General features: G+C 40.6%; 2 protein-coding genes across 4 annotated transcripts in view; one reads left to right on the top strand and one right to left on the bottom strand.

Annotated features, from left to right (window-relative positions):
* Positions 1–1,548: 1,548 nt before the first annotated feature.
* On the top strand, positions 1,549–17,020 carry LOC136443098 (uncharacterized). Its single transcript, XM_066440171.1, has 13 exons — positions 1,549–2,997; positions 7,647–7,716; positions 8,765–8,845; positions 9,346–9,439; positions 9,896–10,120; positions 10,524–10,776; positions 11,279–11,436; positions 11,985–12,113; positions 12,615–12,783; positions 13,365–13,457; positions 13,879–13,995; positions 14,431–14,578; positions 15,101–17,020. Exons 1-13 carry the CDS (start codon positions 2,281–2,283, stop codon positions 15,202–15,204), a joined length of 2,358 nt encoding a protein of 785 aa, XP_066296268.1. The 5' UTR covers positions 1,549–2,280; the 3' UTR covers positions 15,205–17,020.
* The window catches only part of LOC136443097 (solute carrier organic anion transporter family member 3A1-like), a 16,214-nt gene continuing 12,150 nt past the window's right edge, over positions 16,745–20,808 (bottom strand). For 2 of the 3 annotated variants that reach the window (XM_066440168.1, XM_066440169.1), the window contains exons 11-13: positions 20,401–20,801; positions 19,969–20,033; positions 16,745–19,587 (exon numbers count right to left, since the gene is read on the bottom strand). In XM_066440168.1, coding sequence (XP_066296265.1) covers positions 19,223–19,587; positions 19,969–20,033; positions 20,401–20,801 — 831 coding nt within the window. In that variant the 3' untranslated portion in view covers positions 16,745–19,222. The remainder of the gene's footprint in view (positions 19,588–19,968; positions 20,034–20,400; positions 20,802–20,808) is intronic. The other variant, XM_066440170.1, reaches the window with a different exon arrangement.

Below are 20,808 nucleotides of genomic sequence, written 5' to 3'. Positions count from 1 at the left end.
AAGAAATCAAGAAAGGTGGCAACTAGTCGTGTGAATGATTACTTGATCCAATTGTGTCAGTTAGGTGAGTTTTAAGGTGGCATTTAGTGAAAGACACACATGTACGTATACAACACACTTTATCTATTACGCATTCAACTTAAACATACGGTAAAACGGTAAATTGACACTACACTGACTACAAACACAAGGTAAAAGCCACATCAAAAATTTACAATGCACTTATCTTTTGAGTACCGTAACCTTTATCATATTTCGACTTCAAACAGATCTAAGTCCGTTAGGGACTGTGTACCTATGTGTTGAACAATGTTGTGCATGCATTTCTGGTCTTTGGTTTTAATCGTGCATTAAAAGACAAATGTTGTCTTGTCCCTCTCACGGTAAAGCCCCTGGTGCGTATCATTTTACTGAACTGTCTATATGTCATTAGTTTTGGGGCTTGTCCATTATTTCATCTTAGACAGAGTATGGGGAAGTATTTTTCTAATGATTTGAATAACGGTTAAGAACCAAAACGGAAGTCTATGAAATAGAGAGAATTATCTCTCGGTAACATTTTTTTGCCACCCTCTCGTTTGTTTTATTTTCACATCAAAGATTAAAAAGCCGTTATAGTTTGAATTCTATTTGTTTCCAAATCTATTATCATTATTATGGCTTATCATAATTTGCCTGTTTAAATATTGTTCAGATACATTTGTTCATACTCAAAGGTAGGTTGCATCGGAATCGCTTGAAAAAGTGTACTAAGTCTTGCAATCAACTTTTGTCGTGAAGAATTTCAGCGAAACTATGACAAGCCCAACTGTTACGTTGTTAAGGATATAAAACAACATCACAAGACAGTTTAGTTTCATTCGGCAAATTTACGACTGTCCCTGTAACGAGTGTCTTCATATTGTCATTAATATATCGTAAGGTGACTTTGACTACACCCTTGTTCAAAATTCAGCCCTTGCCTCAGTAGCAACCATGTAAACACTTCCAAACACGCCCGTCCTTGCTTTGTTTACGTTGAGCTGAAGCCTTGAATGCACTTTCCTCGGTCTCTTTTCAAAGGAACGGCCTAGTGTCGACAAACATAGAGAATGCCGCACGTGTTTGTGTACAGAGATAGGGACTTCATGCGGAAACGGGCTTACCGAGACGAGGACAAGTCCGGACAATGGAAAGGTTCTTAGCTATTGTTAGGGTACAGGTCGCTTGCGTGAGAGATAGCAACGCTTGCTTGGCTGCAGCCTGCACGCGCACGCCTTTTTCCTCAGGTGGCTTGTTCTGTCGTTTGTTTTCTTACGGATGATCAACAAATTAATTAAGATCGTAAAAATGGCATTTAAGAAACGCAGATGTGTAGTGTACATATTAATAATTGTTCACAATATACACACACATTCAAGTTGTGATATAAAAGTTCTGTAAAAAACTGACACTCCCCCTCCGAAACATGTGATGGACTAGCCCCAGCGTGTCGTCTTTGTCAGTGGGACTTACCGGTTGAAATTGAGGGATCATCTTGTTGTCAAAGGTCAAACAATACCTGTTCCCGTTCCCATGAAATGTAATGAAAGGCGGGCGAGGCGGCGCGGGGAGGATTTGGTCGGGCTTGTTTGTCTAGTTTCCCCGTCCTGTGGGCTCAGCGTGAGACAGGTGGCCGGGCGGGAGAAAAATCACAGGCACGATTTTTTACCGTGTTGGGAACAAGACAGGCGACACTTTGGAGTCCGGTGTGGCGGAGGAGGGATAGTAGTGGCTAAGAATATTCCAACAGGAATTGGAAAAGGACTGCGGTGCTTCTCACGCGGAGATGCCTTCCTCATCGGCGCATGGAAAATGACTCTCAAGTTGACTTTCAAGTTGATACGAGAAATCGTCGTTGACAAATGGAATCAGAGGAGCAAGGGGTGTCAGTGCATTGTTGTCGTACCGAGAGAACTATACATGTGACTGTGCTGTCTTGTTTGGAAGTGCATTTTACCGCAGACAATACCATACCGAGTTACTTTAAAGGCAGCTTGGCGTAAGTAAGGCAGTCCTGTTTCTTCTATGTCGACGCCGTTCACAAAAAAGTAAGGGTACAACAACTATCAACGATAAGACTCAAGTTTAACGTTTCAGTTAAGTGCGATGATATTGTCAGGAAGTTGACAAGGAAGTACACGAAACGCGCCGAGACCACAACAAAGAAAACCGACTCCGGTGTATACGGAAGTTCCCTTGTTTGTTGCAACAACATTTCATCCAAGTAAATTAAAAGGAGAGGCCTCAAAAATCTCCAATATGTTGAAGCTCGTTAAGAAATCCATCGAACGGAATAAGTTCATGAAAGAACTACACACGACGAGGGAAAAGAATGCAGAAAGAAGGGCCAGGAACGAGGGACCGTTGGTTTTCAACAAGCGGCTATTTGCTGCCCAGGGCTCGGTGGTGATCACACTGGAATCCCGTAAAGTTATGGTGCGAAACGCGGTGAGTTTGGAACGGGATCTGACTCCAAGTGAATTGTTGTCCATGAGACCGGTAGTAGACGGTTTGAAACTGATTCACAACGGTTTGAAATACGTGAAAGACGCTATAAGCCACGTTGTTACGTACGAATCGTACGACCAAAACGTGTACATCACTAAACAACCCCAGGAAGACCTACTATCCTGTTATTACATCCTCAGCGGGTCGGTGGAAGTCACATACGACAAACCGAGCCGAAACTCCATGCAGGTCCACGAAAGCAACATTATCTATGCGCACGGTGTTGGGGAATTCCTCGGCATGGTATCGCCGGAGGGCCCGAGCAGGGACTTGGCTCCGCCCGCTACCATGTACACTACCGAACCCTGCGAGTTTCTGCGCATAGATAGACAGAAATTTCACGAGAAAATTAAATCTCTCGCCAAATTACACAAGGAAGAAAAAGAACATTATCTGAACAACGTCAGTGTGCTAAAAACGCTGCCCAAGGTGGAGAAAGAAAAGCTGATGTCTGTTCTAGTAAAACAGGTAAGAATTCTAAGTCTAATTTCACTTTTTATAGCTTATGCAATCTACTATCTTACCTACATTGAAGTATGTATCTAAACCAAAACGACAAAATGTTCTCAATGTTGAAATACTATCAGTATCTGAATACGCTACCTAGGAAGGGGCATACCTTTTGTCCGGAAAGAATTTCGCCGAACTAGAAGTATAATAAATCTAACAGACTACCCAAGTAATTCAAACATTTGAGCATGAAAACTAATTACCATATTACATGTTCATAAAAAGTTACTGACGAAGTCTCCGACTGAATAAAGCTTGTTAGGTTGATCTGTTTACAGCTATTTCATCAGCATAGTTGTGGCCTACCAACGGCAGAATGTCGTCTCCCAGCAAAACGGATTTCCTTTATTTACATGGAGAGAGGGGTGAGGAGTCAGGTCTTCTTCAAACGAAATAGCGAAAATCTGGCTCATTCGAACAACTGTTGTATTTCCTTAACTGTAGTTGTTAAGAGCCAGTCGATGGATTTTTATTAGTTTTCAGGAATTAGACTTGGCCAGAAGTAATTAACATTTTTGTCCCCGCTTATAAAAAGATGACAGGTTTGTTTTTGTAAAATTTTGAAATAGGAAACGCTGAAATAAACCGCGACATCTACAATATTCCGTACATAGGTAGCTAGCTCTCGATGTCTACAAAAGAATGATGAAACTCTGGACAACCCTACTACTATTTCAAACAGCTGTCTTTTGGCTGTAGTTTAACGAAATATGAACAGCTGGTTTGTTGAAATTAGTCATAATCGCTTTATGTTTGATGTGCATAAATTGCAATTCAAGCTGACAATTCGGGTAATCTTCCCTCTTTTGCAGAATGCTACCATGCCCACTGTAGGAGGGCCTACATGGGGGGGGGGGGGTCCCGACAACGCTCTACGCTAAATTCGGAGGGCCGGCTACGTATTACGCTAAATTCAGAAAGCCTCCCTACGCTCTACGCTAAATTATGGAGTGGTCGGCAACGCTCTACGCAAAATTAAAACGGCCGATTACGCTCTACGTAAAGGGGGCATGCAGGCCCTCCTGTAGTAGGGGGCTTCTACAAGCAATTTGTTGGTGCCGTCCTGTTGTTATTTTTAGGTTACCGGTTCTTGCCGTGCTTAGCGTGTGGACGTTTGTAAGGCAAACCCACGGCAACACAGAAACTCTTGTTCCTGTGGGCGCTTACACGGGCTTTGTCACGCCACCTTACCACCGGACAAATCTTCTAAACCCCCATGAACTAATACTACACTTAGGTTTATTTGCCTTAAAGTTGATAGACTCATAGGTTTATCATCATTTTTCCACTGTCAGGAGTTTTTAAATTATGAAGCAGAATACAAAGGCAACGTCAGCCTTTGTGTTAACGGTACTTTTAACAGGTTTCTGATTGTTGAAAGTTGTTCGTGCATTGAGGAAAGCTTGTTCCCCAGTTTGCACGCTTAAGGGCGCTTTGCTTGTCTTTCCACATAGCTTACACGCAGGGAAATAAATCGTCTGTGGAAAGAGGACAGGTCGGTTTCGCTCCATTTCGTCCGTGTGTATTACTTACTTTGTTTGCAAAGCTCTGCACCCTGAAACTATGGGGTGTTCTAGGGTAAAAATTCTATTGTGATTTTGGAAAAAAAAAGATATCTACATAATTTAGCCTGCGGATAAGAACATGCAATAAAATTTACTTTCTTTAACCATAGAAATATAGCAGTTTCAGTAGTATTTTCGCCGATATTGTTCACCAAGAAGTCATAGCGTTTCCTTACATGTTTCATCTTAACAATTTCTGGACATCGAAATTCTTTGATTACCGGGGTAAATGATGCAAAAATGCCTCAAAATTCTACATTTATTGAAGATAAATTGTTAACAACCGGACTGCTCTCTTCACACACTTTCAAGGGCGTCGCCATCTTGAATTTGGTGTTTGCTGTCGCCGCATTTTGAATGCCAAGACACTGACTGCACAATTGGCATTTGAACTAGGATGCTAAACACCTGTCACCGAAGTAACTCCTCTTTTTAAAGCTGGCTATCAATAAAAAGAAGCAATCATGCTAGAAATACTGTTAAGGCCACCATGTTACTAGACGACGATCCCGCTGCCATGTCCCTGCGAGCTATATTGGATAAGTCCCTTCATAAAAGTAACACAAGCAATACCAGTAAAATGCCTGACTGCAGTACACTATAGAAAGCACACACACACACACACACACACACACACACACACACACACACACACACACACACACACACACACACACACACACACACACACACACACAGAAAAAAAACACAATCACAGACACACAGACATACACCCATGCACAGACACACACACACACTCTCACACACACACACACACACACACACACACACACACACACACACACACACACACACACACGCACACACACACACACACACACACACTCACAGACACACAAACATACACACATACGCATGCACACTTACACACAAACATACACAGCCACACACACAGACACACTTACACACACAGACACACACACTCACCGACACACACACACACACACACACACACACGAACGGCGTCGAAAACATAACATTACATACAGGTAATTAACTGGACGTATGGCCTTTTTGTCTGGTGTTTTTTTTTTGTCCTTTTAGTAAGTTTGGCCAACAAAGATAAACATTTGTAAACACAGGTGCGTCATCTAACAGAGAGGTTTTGTAGACACGTCATGGAATGATAATGGCCGCATATTTTTAAGTTGATGTGTTACTACGTGACAACGTGCTGAATCAATCATGCTGAGACAGTGTTCTGTTCGACTTTGTTTTTCTAACAGGTGAAGACGTGAGACAGTCGTTGCTTCTTGTTTGTCTGACGTTTCCGTGCTAATCTAGCGACGTGTCTTGAATAAGAGGGCACTATTGCGTGCCACTAGCCCCTTTGACGGTGGCAGAAAACACTCAGATATGCCTCATTGGTGCGTGGATGGCGGCGCAGAATGAAAGCACCTCTGTTTGGGAGACTCTTTGTTGTTGAACACGTAAAACTTGCCTGTTGAGTGATGCAGGTAGTCTTTATCTGATTATCTTATCACCGCTTCTTCCGACTGTTTAATATGTCACAGACACTGTAAGAAACATCCTGATTAGTCGTTTTATACGAAAAAAAGACTGACATCCTAAAATGTCTGAATCCTAGTGAAGTGGATATACCCAATTATTGCCTTGTGGTCAATCTTGAAACATAAATCTGAAGAGATTATAAAAAGTTGACATGTCTTTCCTGTGATCGCGTTCAACCACGGCCGGTGCCTACTCATCTACGGTTACCTAGCAACTGATCTATAGGATTAAACTGACGCCAATAACATCTGACCCGAGTATAGTATCTTATAGTTGTGTCTATGCATAGGTCGAATATTTAGCGGCACTAGCCGCCGCTGCGCAGTGACCGGTGGCCGCAGTGATATGGCGCTGCCTTCATTGAGAAAAAAAATAAGTAAAGAAGCTTTTGAATGCAAATGACAGCTTTTTCCACGGCCTTGATTAATCTATCTAAGTATCTAATCAGCATATAGTCAGTGGCAACAATCACATCGGATATTTAAAAAAAAAAGTCCTCTGTTAGGGCCCCTCCCGTCATGTCTGCCGTAAAAAAAGAAACCGGGACTATGTTTCCTCTTTGTTTCATGGGTAAAAGTTTCTCCTCAGACGTTCTATAATGTTCTCTAGTTTTGGCTAGATTTCTATAGTTGCTACTTGTTAATGTTTCTTCTCACTTTGCACAATTTGTATTGAGTATTATTTTAAAATCTAGCCCGTAGGCTAATTGCAATGGTACAAGCAGTAAAAAATATAACAAGTGTCTATTCCATCATTCTATACAACCTAATAATGATAACGCTGTCACAATAACCACATTTAAGTTTTCGCACAGCGAGAAAGGTGCTATGTTGGTTACAGGGATTTGAAGAAGTCACACTTTCAATAATAGTGTACTGAGCATCATAGACTACTGTTGCTCAGTATGGGGAAACACAACACAGAACAAAATAAGAAGACTACAGGTGATTCAGAACAGGGCTGCAAGACTCGCTCTGGGCTGTGATCGTGACACACATGTGGAAACCATGCTGAAGACCTTGGGCTGGCTGACCGTTAGGGACAGAATTCAACAGAAAAGCCTTGCCACATTTAGACGGATAATGTTCACCAAACAACCTAGGGTCCTGTATGACAAACTAACATTCCAGTCAGACATCCACAGCTACCAAACACGCTCAACCAGAACGAACACAATCAGACTTCCAAAACCAAAATCCAACTCTCAGAAAAGGCGCTTCCTGTACAGAATGGCTCAGCTATGGAACAAGACCGGCGGCAATTAGCAAATAGTGGGACTGTAATTATTGCTTTTGAACTGTAATTAATGCTTTTAAGGAATTTTTGTCCCCTACTGTCATGTTGTATGTCTTTGTATATCCCGACTGTAATGTGTAAATATTGTGTAGACGGCAGGAAGAATAGCCTCTTATGAGGCTAATTGTGGATCTAAATAAAACTCAAAACTCAAATAACATTTGCATATTCTCTGTCAAAATGTCTTAATGTATGACTGTGATTGGTCGACAGGAATATCCGGCGGGGAAGCTGATCCTGAGGCAGGGTGAGCCGGTACATCACCTCTTCCTGCTGGTCAAAGGTAGGTCATCAGGGGTCAAATAGAGGTCACGCAGGTGACCTTGGATTAAAAATGTCATCATATCTTACAAACAGATGTATTCATTACCTTAATTGACATTAATCCGTTAGGTTACATAAATCCACCAATCTGAAAACAGTGGGTTTGAGAGATCTCTAGTGCAGCATCCCCCAGGTATGCACAGTAAAAGGAGTGCATTATACTGGGGGATGTTTGGTTGGAGATCCTGTTTGCACGTATCTTTTCAGGGTGGCCGAATTATGTACCCTGGCTAGTGGAATTATGTTAGATGTAGAAGGCTGAGACGATTGCATAATAAGGGGTCACATGTCTTAGATGTATGAATGTAATATGAACTAAAAAAAGCTGTCTGTTTAACGACTCAGCATAGACCTGTTGCATTGTGGTAGACGTGGGGCATTATGGAATGGCGCGATTGTGTATTTCCGATGACACATGGTAAGGTACGGTCATTGGTCGTGAAACAATCGCTGGACCGAGAAAAATGCCACCTTCTACCTCAGTATACAAATTCTGCAGTCACTCCGTCAGCAAGCTTGCTTTGCGCGAGTGTTTCAGTTGAGTTGTTGCAAACATGGAACGCGGTCTGTTTCGCACCATGCATGGCAGGCGATGCTAAATTTAGACTTCTGCGGAAAAAGGAGTGTACCAAGTAGAATAAACGAGTCAGAACTGCTGTCTGAATTTTGTTATGAAAATCTGTTTTCCAACACACTAAACCAATACCCACTCTAAGACAAATAAATTAACTTTCTAGACTACCAGTGAAGTGCAAATTCCCAATTTAGATTCCAAATGAAAAAAAGACGGAACAATTGAGGAATAAAGGGCTAAGACTCCTGCTTGAATTTTCTATTTTCACAGCAATTTTAAGCATATCTAACTCAGTCAACTTCAACACTACGGCAACGAAGTATTTAAACTACCAGCGCGAGTGCCGATGACAATAATCTGTACTGAAAAACTACTGATATTTCTTTATGATAAAGTATTTAAAACAATTAAAGTCGATTACTTATTCCTTCAGGTCGCTGTGAGTGCCTTAGACAGGTTCCAGTGGAAGAGACCAGGAACGAGGAAGTTTTTAGAGTTGGGCGCGTGGACGAAGGTAACATAGCTGCTTCTTACACTTGAAATAGTCAGATCTGTACCGATAAGACTCTAAAAACTTTAAAATCTAAGCCTCAAATGTAGTGTAGATTACTGTATATACATAGTTTCGGGACCTTTCGGGGCCGACATGACATCTAGATCTATTTCATTGTCTGTTTTTAGTGTGTTCACTCCCGTGATCTAGAATTATGAACCATATTGATTTCGATGTAGCTGACGAATTTCAAATGAGTAGCAACTCAAACCTACACAGCTTGTAAGTATTTGATCTGCAATATTCTTTAGAGCTTAATTAAGGCACTTCATGGGGATTTGTGATCATTTAGAAACGTCATAAGATCTTCGAAATTGTTGGAGCTACACTTCACTAAAAGTACATGATATTGTACATTGTGGGGAAGCAAACATAATTCGACCGGAGCACTGATGAACTCTTGTTAATACGCTCTGTACGTAAAGAGGCAACCTAACACAGGGCATATTTTGTCTTGCCAGGAGATTTTTTCGGCGAGGAGGGATTCCTGAGCGGCGTGGACAGCTCCTGTAGTATCGTAACTCTCAGCTGCGTGTCCTGTTTCATCATCAATAGGTGAGGTTCTGATTGTGACAAAAATATATTTCTAATTTAGCTCTTACGGTTTGCTATACCCATCATAAATGGTGCTTAGAATATTGAAAGCACAGTCAGTAGCATAATGTACCAATTCCTGCAAGTCGGTTAGGTTGTTTGTTGGTAAGTTCGGTTGTAACATTATCAATGCATTTGTTAGTCGGTAGTTTTTGAAGTAGTTTGGGTTTCTTGGTTTGATTTTTAATCACTGGAAGTTTGAATCGTCATGCAGATGTTGAAAGTCATGGTCTTAGTAATTATCCAGCTTCCCATTTTGTTACAAACGGACCTCTCAACATCTGATGATGATAGGAAAATAGATTGAGGTAGATAACTATTGTTAAGTAGCTTTCGAACATTAGCATCATTACATTACAAGCTGTACTTATTTCTGTCTTCGCCATGCAAAATGACATGTTTTTTTTTGCCCAATAGAACAAACTTCGCCTCCATCGTCAAGGAGCCCCTTGTCAATTTACTTACAAGTCATCGGAAAACGGTGTACAATGACGACGTTCTAAAAGAACATGGCTACGACAACGCCATCTGGCGGCTGTACAAGTACGGCACCCTGCAGGTGGTGCAAAAGGAAACTGGTCAAAACTTGGCGGCTGAGGAGAGCAGACCTCTTACTGTCACCAGGAAAGCGTCTGACTCAACGTGAGTTAAGCTGGTTTAATTAACATTCATGGAGCCTGATTTAATCGCACTATAGTGGCCGGTCCAACATATGGCCCCCAACCCAATGCGGGGAGGGCCCTCTTTGCAGCCCTGGACAGAGGAGTTTGCATTACACAGACTAATATTTGTGTATCTCTTTTCTCTATTAAAGGAGTATCTAATTAGAGAGAGGTTTTTGAAAACCAACTCAGGCTAAACCAACACAGGTTGGTATTAGTTATTTCAGGATAGATGTAAATTTCAAAGGAGATTCAGCAAAAACATGTGCCCTTTAGAAATTCATCACAAAACTGATAATCCTAAAACTACATGTAACGTTATAACCTATATCATAAACAGATTGAACTATACATTGCTGTAATCCATGTTCTTGTTCCTGCAGTCCAACGTATCTAAGAATATACACTGATTACCCGTCAAGATCAAAATACTTCAGCAAGAGATCGAAGAGTGCTCCGGCAGCGATGGTTGGTTCAAACGAGGAGAACTTGCTCTGGAAGAAGCGTCTGGTGGCGCCCAAGTCGGCGGTGACTCCTCTCACCAAGATTACCCTGGGCACGAGATCAGAAAGCGATGCATCATGGGCGTTTTCGTCAGAGGAGACGTCGACAATCATCTCCTCTGACATGGACAAGGTGAACAAACATACGAAATAGATATGGTCAGCTAGTCAAGAACCTAACGAACACTTTTGCAATTTAAGCTAAGCTTTTGGTAATGACTTCGTCGTCTTATTTGGTAACGTTATTTTCAACGAGTCGTAGAAAGCCTTGTTTTTGATCATCCGAATATACCAACATGGGCGTTTTGTTTTCAAAAAGTATCATGATATTACGGGTTACTCCTCTGACATGGACAAGGTGAAAAACACACAAAATAGATATATGAAAAAAAGTACACGTACTAAGTGTTTAGCGCTAACAGCAAATGATCAGCTAATCAAGAACCTTACGAACACCATGCATTTTAAGATTAGCCTTTCGTAATGACTTAGTCGTTGTACTTGGTAAACTTTGGTAGTCATCCCAACACAAGCGTTTTAATTTTTAATTACTTAGATTGAGAACTGGTTTCTAACAAAGAGTTGGACCCTTATCAGACCGTTTTGTCTTTCTATTTTATTTTACAACTCAACAGGACAGTGGATATACGACTAGCTCGGTGTCTTCCATAGAGTCCACGCACGAGTTCCGGCGACGGTTCGCCGCCAGCGAGCTGGAGGCCCAGGGCTTCTCAGACAGGGCGCTGCAGCTCAAGGCGGAGGCCATTAACGATTTGGAATCATCATATGCAAGGTTAGATTACATTATGTAACTGGGGAGCACGTCCTAGCCAAGAAAGGTAGTGGGAATGGCCCCTGTTCGTTTCGTTTCGTTTCAAGGCATCCTCACTTGAGGTGAAGCATGATGCTTTTTCAAGTAGCTATAGTGGTAGTGCCGTACGACTTCGCTACAGCTCGCCCTTTTGGCCAATCACACCAGGTCACCCCTACTCTTCTCGTTAAGTGTGTTGGGTTTCTTTGACGTACACAGGTTTGACGCTTGGCCCCTGTAACAATATGTAACTGTATATCTGTGAAATTGTAAAAGTGTTGTAATAGTTGTGCTATGTTCTAATGTATGGTTGAATAAAGATGTATGAAAAAGGGTAGATAACCATTCATTGTGTGCCTCGTGACTAATCACGCCTAAATAAGTCTTTGAAAGGTAAAGGTATATAGTATCGTGGCCTTTGTAAGACGGGGGGGAGGGCAGTGTATTTCAAGGTTAAATGTAACTAGTACTATGCCGGCACGTGTCTTAACCATGTACCATATCAATGTCTTCATTAATTTTAATTTTAGGAGGCAGGCTATGATGGATTCTGAAGATGAAGTAGGCAAGATGACAAAGTCTAAGGAGCCTCTAGAAGACGAATCCCCTACTGTCTTATCTATTCTTACCAACGAAGACGGGAACAAGGAGGAAGAGAAGTACGTATCATCTGAAGACATAGCTATATAAGATTCAAAGGGATTTTTTAGTGTTTCTTGTGCATCATCACTCTTTGCTCCATAATCTAAGCAAGAAGCATTAAAACACGATGATACATTTTTTTTTAAATTTTAGAACCGACCGACTAACCAGAGTTGTACGACCTCATACGTTTGACGAATGTCTTTTCAAGTGACATATCATAAGAATTCTCATTGATTGTGAAATTGTGGTCCTCATTTGCATAGCTTAATTCAGTTGATTATCTTCTTTACCAAAATAATAAAGTATGAGTCTTATCTTAGTAAAGAATGCAATTGTCGCATTCCTCACAAATTGTGTAAATGAGGTCCTAGTTTACATGACTTCCATCATTTACTACCTTGGAACAATAACATTTTCTCATTGATTATGAAAATTAGATTTTCTCCTGAACATACATGTAATTACACGGATAACATTGTCAGTTTAATAACTGCAATTTGTTGATTTTTCGCTAGGTGGCACACGGTCATCCATGACGAACACCAACTGGCGGAAGAGTTACTGGCCGTCAACAGATTCAGGATGATGATTCTGCGCAAGCGCCTGGGCCGCTACCAAAGTGACCGACGGGAGGAGCAGAAGAAACTCCGCGAGAGAATGGAGAAGTCTCGCGAGAGTTTCCAGGTGTGTGAGACCTTGCAATTGCTGGTGTGGAGGCTTTTTATTTGACGTTATGTTGGATCACGTCTGTGAACCACACAGAGATGCTAATGCTTAAAAGATCCAATTACCCACTAGTCAGATCAACATGATCAATGAAAAGCCTACATGACGAGACAAAATGGTGGAACCTTTAGAAACATAAAGTGGGTCTGTAGCAGTACAAACGAAAACAGTGCATTTTGCAATATAAATCCCAAATGTTTGATATTTCATCAGTTTCTTTCTACTCAACACCAAGGGACAGGGGATTATGTGCATGATCAGATGTAGTCTAGGCGATCGTTGCCAAATATAGCTAGAAAATATTGCCCAAATTGGGGTAAAAGCATGGAACTTGGTATGATGGACCCTTAGCATAGGACCTGTAGGGCTCCCTTGGAAATCAGTTACTTGTTAACTGAAGGGACTACCCTAAAGATTGATAAATCGATAAATAAATAAAGTATGTAATTAATAGTTTCAAGGGTGGAGCCTTTTCGAAAAGCATGATGATATGTTTTTAGCGGTGTGTTGAATTCATCTTCCTTCTGTGCTTATCGTAGGACAAGCTGCAAAAGCTAAAAGAGGAATCAGAGAGGGAAACTGACAAGTCAGATACGGAGACCAAAGAAAAAGACCAAAGACCAGGCAAATTGGTATGATTAATTCTACTTTTGATTGTTATTTCCTTATGATGATAGTTATAAGATTTGTAGACGCTAATTCTTTCATTATAATGAGTTAGAAGCATCTACCACATTTGAGCCAGTCGCTGTGTTCAGTCTATTAGTCAATAGACTGAACACAGTCGCTGTGTTCAGTCTATTAGTCAATAGACTGAACACAGCGACTGGTTCAAAAGGTTAAATTTTGAATAATGTTTCTTCAAATCTAAGCACATGTGTAACATTTTTTATTTGTGTTTCTGCTCTTCTTTGAAGTTTTCGAAAAGTTTAGCTCTCGATTGTCGTTTATGCTTGTGTTTAGATAAAGAGACAAACCCGGATGGCCATCTAAATTGTTTGACAAATTTTCTGAAAATTCATTATTTCCTCTATCATTTGTTTGTGTGTTTAGGTAAAGAGGAAAGCCCGGATGGCCATGTTACGCCGGCGCGCCTCCTCACAGAGCCTGTCCCGCTCCAGTTCCCAGAGTTCCCTGGTCAGTCTACCGGACACTCCCAGGACAAGAACGGTACGATTCTCACTCTTTTCAAAAACATATTTCCGTGTCTGCCACAGCACTTAACTTCTGTACCGTAATCTCATGTTATACCGTTACACTATTGCCATACATACATGTACTGTACCTCATTATTCTAATACATCCATTGCTAACGCGACGTGACAGAAATTTTCATGTACAAAGTGCAAAACACAGGAAAATATCGAACCCTTTCGACTTTCGCTCTTTCTTTGTTTTAAATCAAAGAGTGTAGCTGGAGTTACTGGACTCCACACATGGAACATGATCCTGTACCACGCCAGGATACAGTAGTTTTAATGATGCAATTTACTTATTTCACTACTAAATTCATTCCAAATTATTTTCTTTTTAACTTAGCTTTTTTTATATGATTTGTATTCCTATGTAACACTAGATTAATCATTCCCTTCTACTTTGTTTTAGCCGGTCCCAACCACTCCCACCACAGAAGGGTCATACCGTTCAAGGTCGCGACGCAGCAGTGTGACGTCAGAGTCGTCCGTCACAGCGCCCCCTGTCTTGTCCCGGCGGTCCACCACTACTCTGTTAGAGAGACTCCCGAACGCAACAGGTGGAACCTATAGTAATTCTTTTCTCAAACTACCATGGAAGCTCATCCGTGTTGGTTTTAATCATAAGACAAAGCTTAACAGGAACACTAATAGGACTACTTTATGAGAAGTATTAAGGAGGAGGCCATATACATCATACTCAACAGAGACGGTGGGCGTTATATACTTCCTGGCACGTTTGACCAATTGCTGACGTCAGGTATCCGCAAAGGCACGTGTCACTAAGGTCACGTGTCTGTAACTCTCGCGTTAACGTTTGGAAGTGATTATAGCCATTATTGATCCTAAAGAAGGCGACAGTAATCGTCGAAAATTTGATCCTGTGTATACCAGTATAATTTGTATAAGCTACGTAAAAGCTATAACTGTTTAAATGTGCATTGTAACAACATTTATTGTATGTTGTTTATAGCCCTTTTATAATAGCCGCCAGTGCAGTGTGGTCTGTACCGAAGATACGTTACAGCTACAACTGTTAAAGAAATACTGTTAAATAAACAAAGTACTATCATTTTTTTCAGGTCGGGGATCCTTCACGCGCACAACCACGCGAGAACGAACGAGACACCCCAGCTCCCCGTTACCCGTGACAGCTCGGCAGGTCTACACTTCCGGGATCGTTTAAAGACATTTCAGAGCATTTTATGAGACTTGAAAACTGGCAATATTCTAGTTGCTTTAATCTTTATCAAATTGACAATCAATGCCACTATTTACCACATTTGCGTTCGGATTTCTTATCAAAAGTGTGCAAAAACGGCACAAATATAATCTACATGGTGATCTTTTAGTTTCACGCGCCTACTGTAAATACTTTAGATACCATAGCCCCGCCCACTGCCGTCAAAACGTAGATATGCAAAATTAAAATATAAATATGCAAATATTTGACGGACATGAAGTCACTCTCTCATTGGCCGATTCGCTAATTGTGATGGACAGTCAGGGTCAGTCTATTAGGGCTTGGATTTTCTATCAGTACTCACGACACAACGACATCGTATCTTTGCTCCTTTAATTTTGATATGTAATTAATGGTAAAGTGTTATTGAAACGTACTATCGGTAGAAATGACATTCAAGTTTCAAGCCATAAAATGCTCCGGATGCCTTTAAGGCGTTCACAGTCACGTGATTATCACGTGACGTATCACGCTTATCAGTGATTATCAGGATTATAATATCAGGTGTATTTGCAGCCAGTGCCACAGGCAGGTACCCAATGTGTAGGGTAATGAGGCTGTTTAACGTGTTCGAGGCACCTCCTCGAGCACGGGACCCCCGTTTTACGTCCCTCCCGGAAGACGATTTCGTGGAAAGCTTCGTGAGGCTACAGCAATCCGGACGTCCTTGGTTGGTCTCCCATCCAAGCACTGTCCGGACCGCGCGTTGCTTAACTTCCGAGATCGAGGGATCGGGTGTATCCAACGCGCCACGCGGCCACAACTTAATGACAAGACAATCCTCTCGCAAGTTACCCTCCTCTTTATGAATGTGGAATCGTTGTCAGTAGAAATGAGCGACTAAAAGTAGAATGCAATTTTAACAACTAAAACGCTGTGCAAAAGTACTGAAAAGTAAGGATTATTTTTGATGACTGTATGTAACATAATTCTACCAGGATACATAATTCCGCCACCCTGAAAAGGTATGCCCTAACATATTTTGTTATCCTGTACATATGCTATGATTTACATGCTTACGCACCACGTCAAGGCGGGAGGGTCGGGAGCCGGTGTTTGGGCATCCCAGCGAGAGTACATGCTTATACTTTCACTGTAAATAGTAGTTAAAAGTGGTAATTTGTATAGTTTTCTTATTTCAAATATGTTGCTTTTTGTTCGTTAAGGGGGAGACAACTTGAAGAGGTGAGTAACTGTTTTGTCTCCCCCTCCATTTTCTGTAATGGATGAGTCTTATAAATCAATAGATAAGAATAACAGATCTCCAACCAAACGTCCCCAGTATAATGCACTCCTGTACATCTAAACTGTGCATTACTGGAAAGTGCTGCACTAGAGATTTCTCAAACACATTGTTTTTTCAAAGTGGCGAATTTACGTAACCCTGTTGGATTAATGTTAATGGATGTTAAGTATGTATGTGTTAGTTGTCTGTATTGATATACTGTCATCTTAATGTACACTCAAAAATAGACCCTATGTAGACGTTAAAACCACAATTTTATTGAATATGTAATGATTTCCGGTCAATGTGTGTTCACAGATAAGACTGAAATAAGCGCCTCAATACATTTAGGTTGCATCTTTGAGATTCTTTAAAGTAATATAATGCATATGTAATAACAAAGACAAATGTTGCAGAACGAACAGGCTTCTGGAATAATCATGTACGGAGTCGGACAAGGCTTCAATGCTGCTGGGTTGGTGCAATATGTACGTTTCAGAAGAAGAAAAAGGAACTAAAAGGCAGAACATGAAAGACTGTATACGTAGATTTTGTTTGCTTCTGTGTTGGTTCTTGCTAAATAGAAGATCATTCTTTGACTGAAAATACATCGTTTGAATAGCATAGTCGTAAAAACATAGCTAGATAAACAAATAGTAGAAACTAACACCTCAACACATGATGTTGCATAAAATATATATGATTATTAATCAATCAATTATGAAACACTGCCCAACATAACTTTATCCTTGTGACTTGACATTGGTAATTTTGTTTCTTAGGCAATCACAGTGTGTTTGTTTGTTTGTTCTATTCAGATCTCCATTAGTGTACCACTTTTACAATTTTTACACTAATCTTAATGGAGTCCGCCTACATTAAATACAATTCTATCAAATACAGGAACATTATGATTAAATCAAATACAGGAAAAAACTAATACGATTGTTAGACATTTAAACAAAATCAGATATGATGAACTTATAACTAAGCAGAGAGGTCAGAGGTCAACATAGAATGACGGAATCATTGTATATTAGGAAACCCAGAAGTAATACCAAATGACAATGATGTAATTTTTAATCTTAATTGAATGATGAACTGGTGTGTACTAGTCGATACTTAAAAAGGGTAATCAACAGAAGAAACATTACATATTGATCCTAGCTTGGTTAAAAGCCAGCGTCACAATACACGGATACGATTCAAAACAGTAAAACATAAAATCAAAGTAAACAATGTGATATGATCATAAATATATGTATATAATACAAACTATAGGCCGAAAAGCCAGCGTCATAATAAACGGATGCGATTTAAAACAGTAAAACATAAAATCAAAGTAAATAATGTGACATGATCATAAATATATGTATATAATACAAAATATAGGCATCATAATCATTAAAGGAACAAGAGTTCTACGACCTCATACCTTCGCCAAATGATTTTAACCTAAATATGACTAACGTATTAGGAGTGTTTCTCATCAATTATAAATCATACCAGTTGATCGTCTTCACCCAAATAACATTAGCTGTCCAAAGTATGAGCTTAACAAAGAATGTTATGCTAACATTTATCAATTATGCTAATGAGGTCCTTATTAGCATAATTGATTCAATGGTGTCCACATTCACACAACTTCCAAATGCCACAAGTATGAAATTGCCGTCCGTCATTTACTAGTATGGAATTATAGTAGTTTCTCATTAATTATGCAAATTAGGCCTACATTTGCATATTTTCTATCTATCAACATTCCTATCTTCCTCGGTTACAAATGTCACATATTTGTCCACATATCATGGAACACAGCGGGTTTTTGAAATTACCTCATTAATTATGCAAATAAGAATCTGATTTGCATAATCATCATCTAATCATACAAAGCATCACGTAAGCTATCTACATACCAAAAATCATGACCATCCATTAAACCCACCTTGAGTTATAGTATTTTCTCATTAATTATGCAAATGAGGTCTTCATCTGCATAGTTGATATCTATTTATATTACATCCACCCTTCATCAAATACTTCTTCAGCAATACGTATCCATACTACATTACACCATACAGTATGACGTATACTAATAAATCACCTCTTCCTTCCCTATATAACATGGTTAACTCACCTACCCTGAACACCGTCCTATCCCCATGCTGTGACACACGACTACTGATATTGTTCTTCCGTAAGGCAGTGTATATCCAATTTTGGTCTGCTTCCACCAAATTCCACACCACTATCTGCTATGCTGCTACCTTTCTCATACCACTGCCTTGAGTGACAAGCCAATTTGTCTCAGCAACTTTTAAGTTTCCTGCCTCCCACATGACAACTACCACCCCTACGACCCCTACCACTTATCCTTGACCCCTCGAAACAACACCGCCACACGTCCCAGCCATAACATATACTCAAGCATACAATATAACACATTTTTACACTTTTCTCGTTAATTATGCAAAGTACTTCGCCCAAAATCTAATCATCTTGAGATTTCCCACATACACATCAACACACCAAATACGACAACAATCCATCCAGGCGTTCTCGACTTATTCTGTTCACTAACAGACACACAGACAAGCATCAAAACATAGACTTCTTGGCGAAGTCAATTAGACGAAAAGTACATGTAAAGCTTCTGTTTTCTTTCTTTTTCTCCTGATGTTTTGTAATGATGATTATTGACGAGGAACAAATTTCACGCCACGATCTAGCTCTCATTCAGCAGTCGGTTAACTGATCATGCAGACGTTCCCGTGTGTACCTGTCATGGCTGCGCGCACCGATGTTGTTCAGTGAAGAAATGGAGGCAGCCAAGGACCCCATCGATGTAGCAATGTCCCTCGTAGTCAAACCTGGAGCCTGAGATTTCCCCTTAGCCGCCTCTTGGCGGTTGTAGAGGTGAATAGCGACTAGGAGCAGCGCGACGGTGACAGATGTGAGCAGGACTTGGACCCCGATGAACATGAAGCGGTTCATCGGCATGTCGTACAGGAGACAGGCGCCTCGCACGCCGCAGCTGGAGGACCACAGCTCGCAGGACCGGTCGATCAGGGCTCCAATAAAAATAGGCGCCGGTATTTGGCCTGGAAAAAACAAACACAGGGGAAAAAGGTTGTTTTAGAAGTATTCAATATGTTTTTGACTCGTTTTATAGTGATTGACTTGCTGCACAGTTTGTTTTGATTTATGGAAATACAATAGTGATATAAGCACGTACAAAATACCTGCATGTACATAAATGTACAAATACGCATACATGTATATATATATACATATATGTATATCATTTATGTCAGGTACAGACTCAGATTTGGTACAATCGGCGATTCCACCGGTAGCGATTCTGATCGTAGCCTTTGTCGACAGAAAGTCCGATCCCAGAATCTCTACCGGAAGTAATGCTGATTCTGCTAGATCAGAGTCTCTACCCTGACATGCATATATTCAATTTTTTTGGGACATACCAAGCAGTCTAGTCATCAGGCTTTGGAGTCCAACACCCAAAGTCTTGGTGTCAGGTGACAGGACCCTAATATAGGTTAAAGAACATTCAACGAACTCATTCGACAACAAACAGCAATGTCAAAAAATGTATCGTTAACTCACAAGTATAAACCAAGAAAACAATAAAACAAGACATTGTGATTTCCCTATTTTCAGAGTTAGGTTTTTTTGAGATGAAAACATCATTCGAAATATTGGGATTTCCGCAAAGGGGTGACTGAAAACCATCACTACGGAATACATTCTATTTCATTTTTACTGACTTACTTACTAACTTGAATGTTTACAGTACAGTACTACAAAAATAGAATATATTGTTTTGATTTCTAGTGTATGCCAGGCAACTGTTTGTCACTACAAAGTAAAAGAAGTAGCTTAAGGAATATACTCACCTTAGGCTGCACACGATGATTGCCATAGGAAACATGGCACGAAGTATAAAATTCAGTGTCAAAAGGGCAAGGAAGGGTGGCAAGGCGTTACATTTTGTCGGACATTGAATGGAAAATGCGGACATGTCCGCTTTCATTTGTACTGAAGATGCAGGGTTGGTGTTTGAATCTGAAATCACGGCAACATTGCCGAGGTCGGTCTGAGTGAAATTAGGAGAAGTTGCTGTTGGAACTGTAGCCCCATTTGTTTCATTGAGTCCCGAATCCGCTGTCGACCAGACGGAATATCTAGTCGTCCCTTCCGAGGCCGCCATAACGGCCTGGGTACCAGCAAGCTGCCTAGTACCTCCTCCCGTGATGCTCGGCAGTCGGGATCTCACGCAGCCGCAGTTGGAGTAGTTCTGTGTT

Source organism: Branchiostoma lanceolatum, chromosome 10, assembly GCF_035083965.1.
Source record: "Branchiostoma lanceolatum isolate klBraLanc5 chromosome 10, klBraLanc5.hap2, whole genome shotgun sequence".
Classification (NCBI taxonomy): Eukaryota; Metazoa; Chordata; class Leptocardii; order Amphioxiformes; family Branchiostomatidae; genus Branchiostoma; species Branchiostoma lanceolatum.
Note: the sequence above shows the minus strand (reverse complement) of the source record. Positions and strands in the feature narration are given on the sequence as shown.

Bases quoted from the DNA above. Each gene is read 5' to 3' on its own strand.
- LOC136443098 (XM_066440171.1), top strand. From the start codon at position 2,281: ATGTTGAAGCTCGTTAAGAAATCCATCGAACGGAATAAGTTCATGAAA. The intron at 10,777-11,278 runs GTGAACAAACAT...ACAACTCAACAG, and splicing joins TCTCCTCTGACATGGACAAG to GACAGTGGATATACGACTAG. The intron at 11,437-11,984 runs GTTAGATTACAT...TTTTAATTTTAG, and splicing joins TTGGAATCATCATATGCAAG to GAGGCAGGCTATGATGGATT.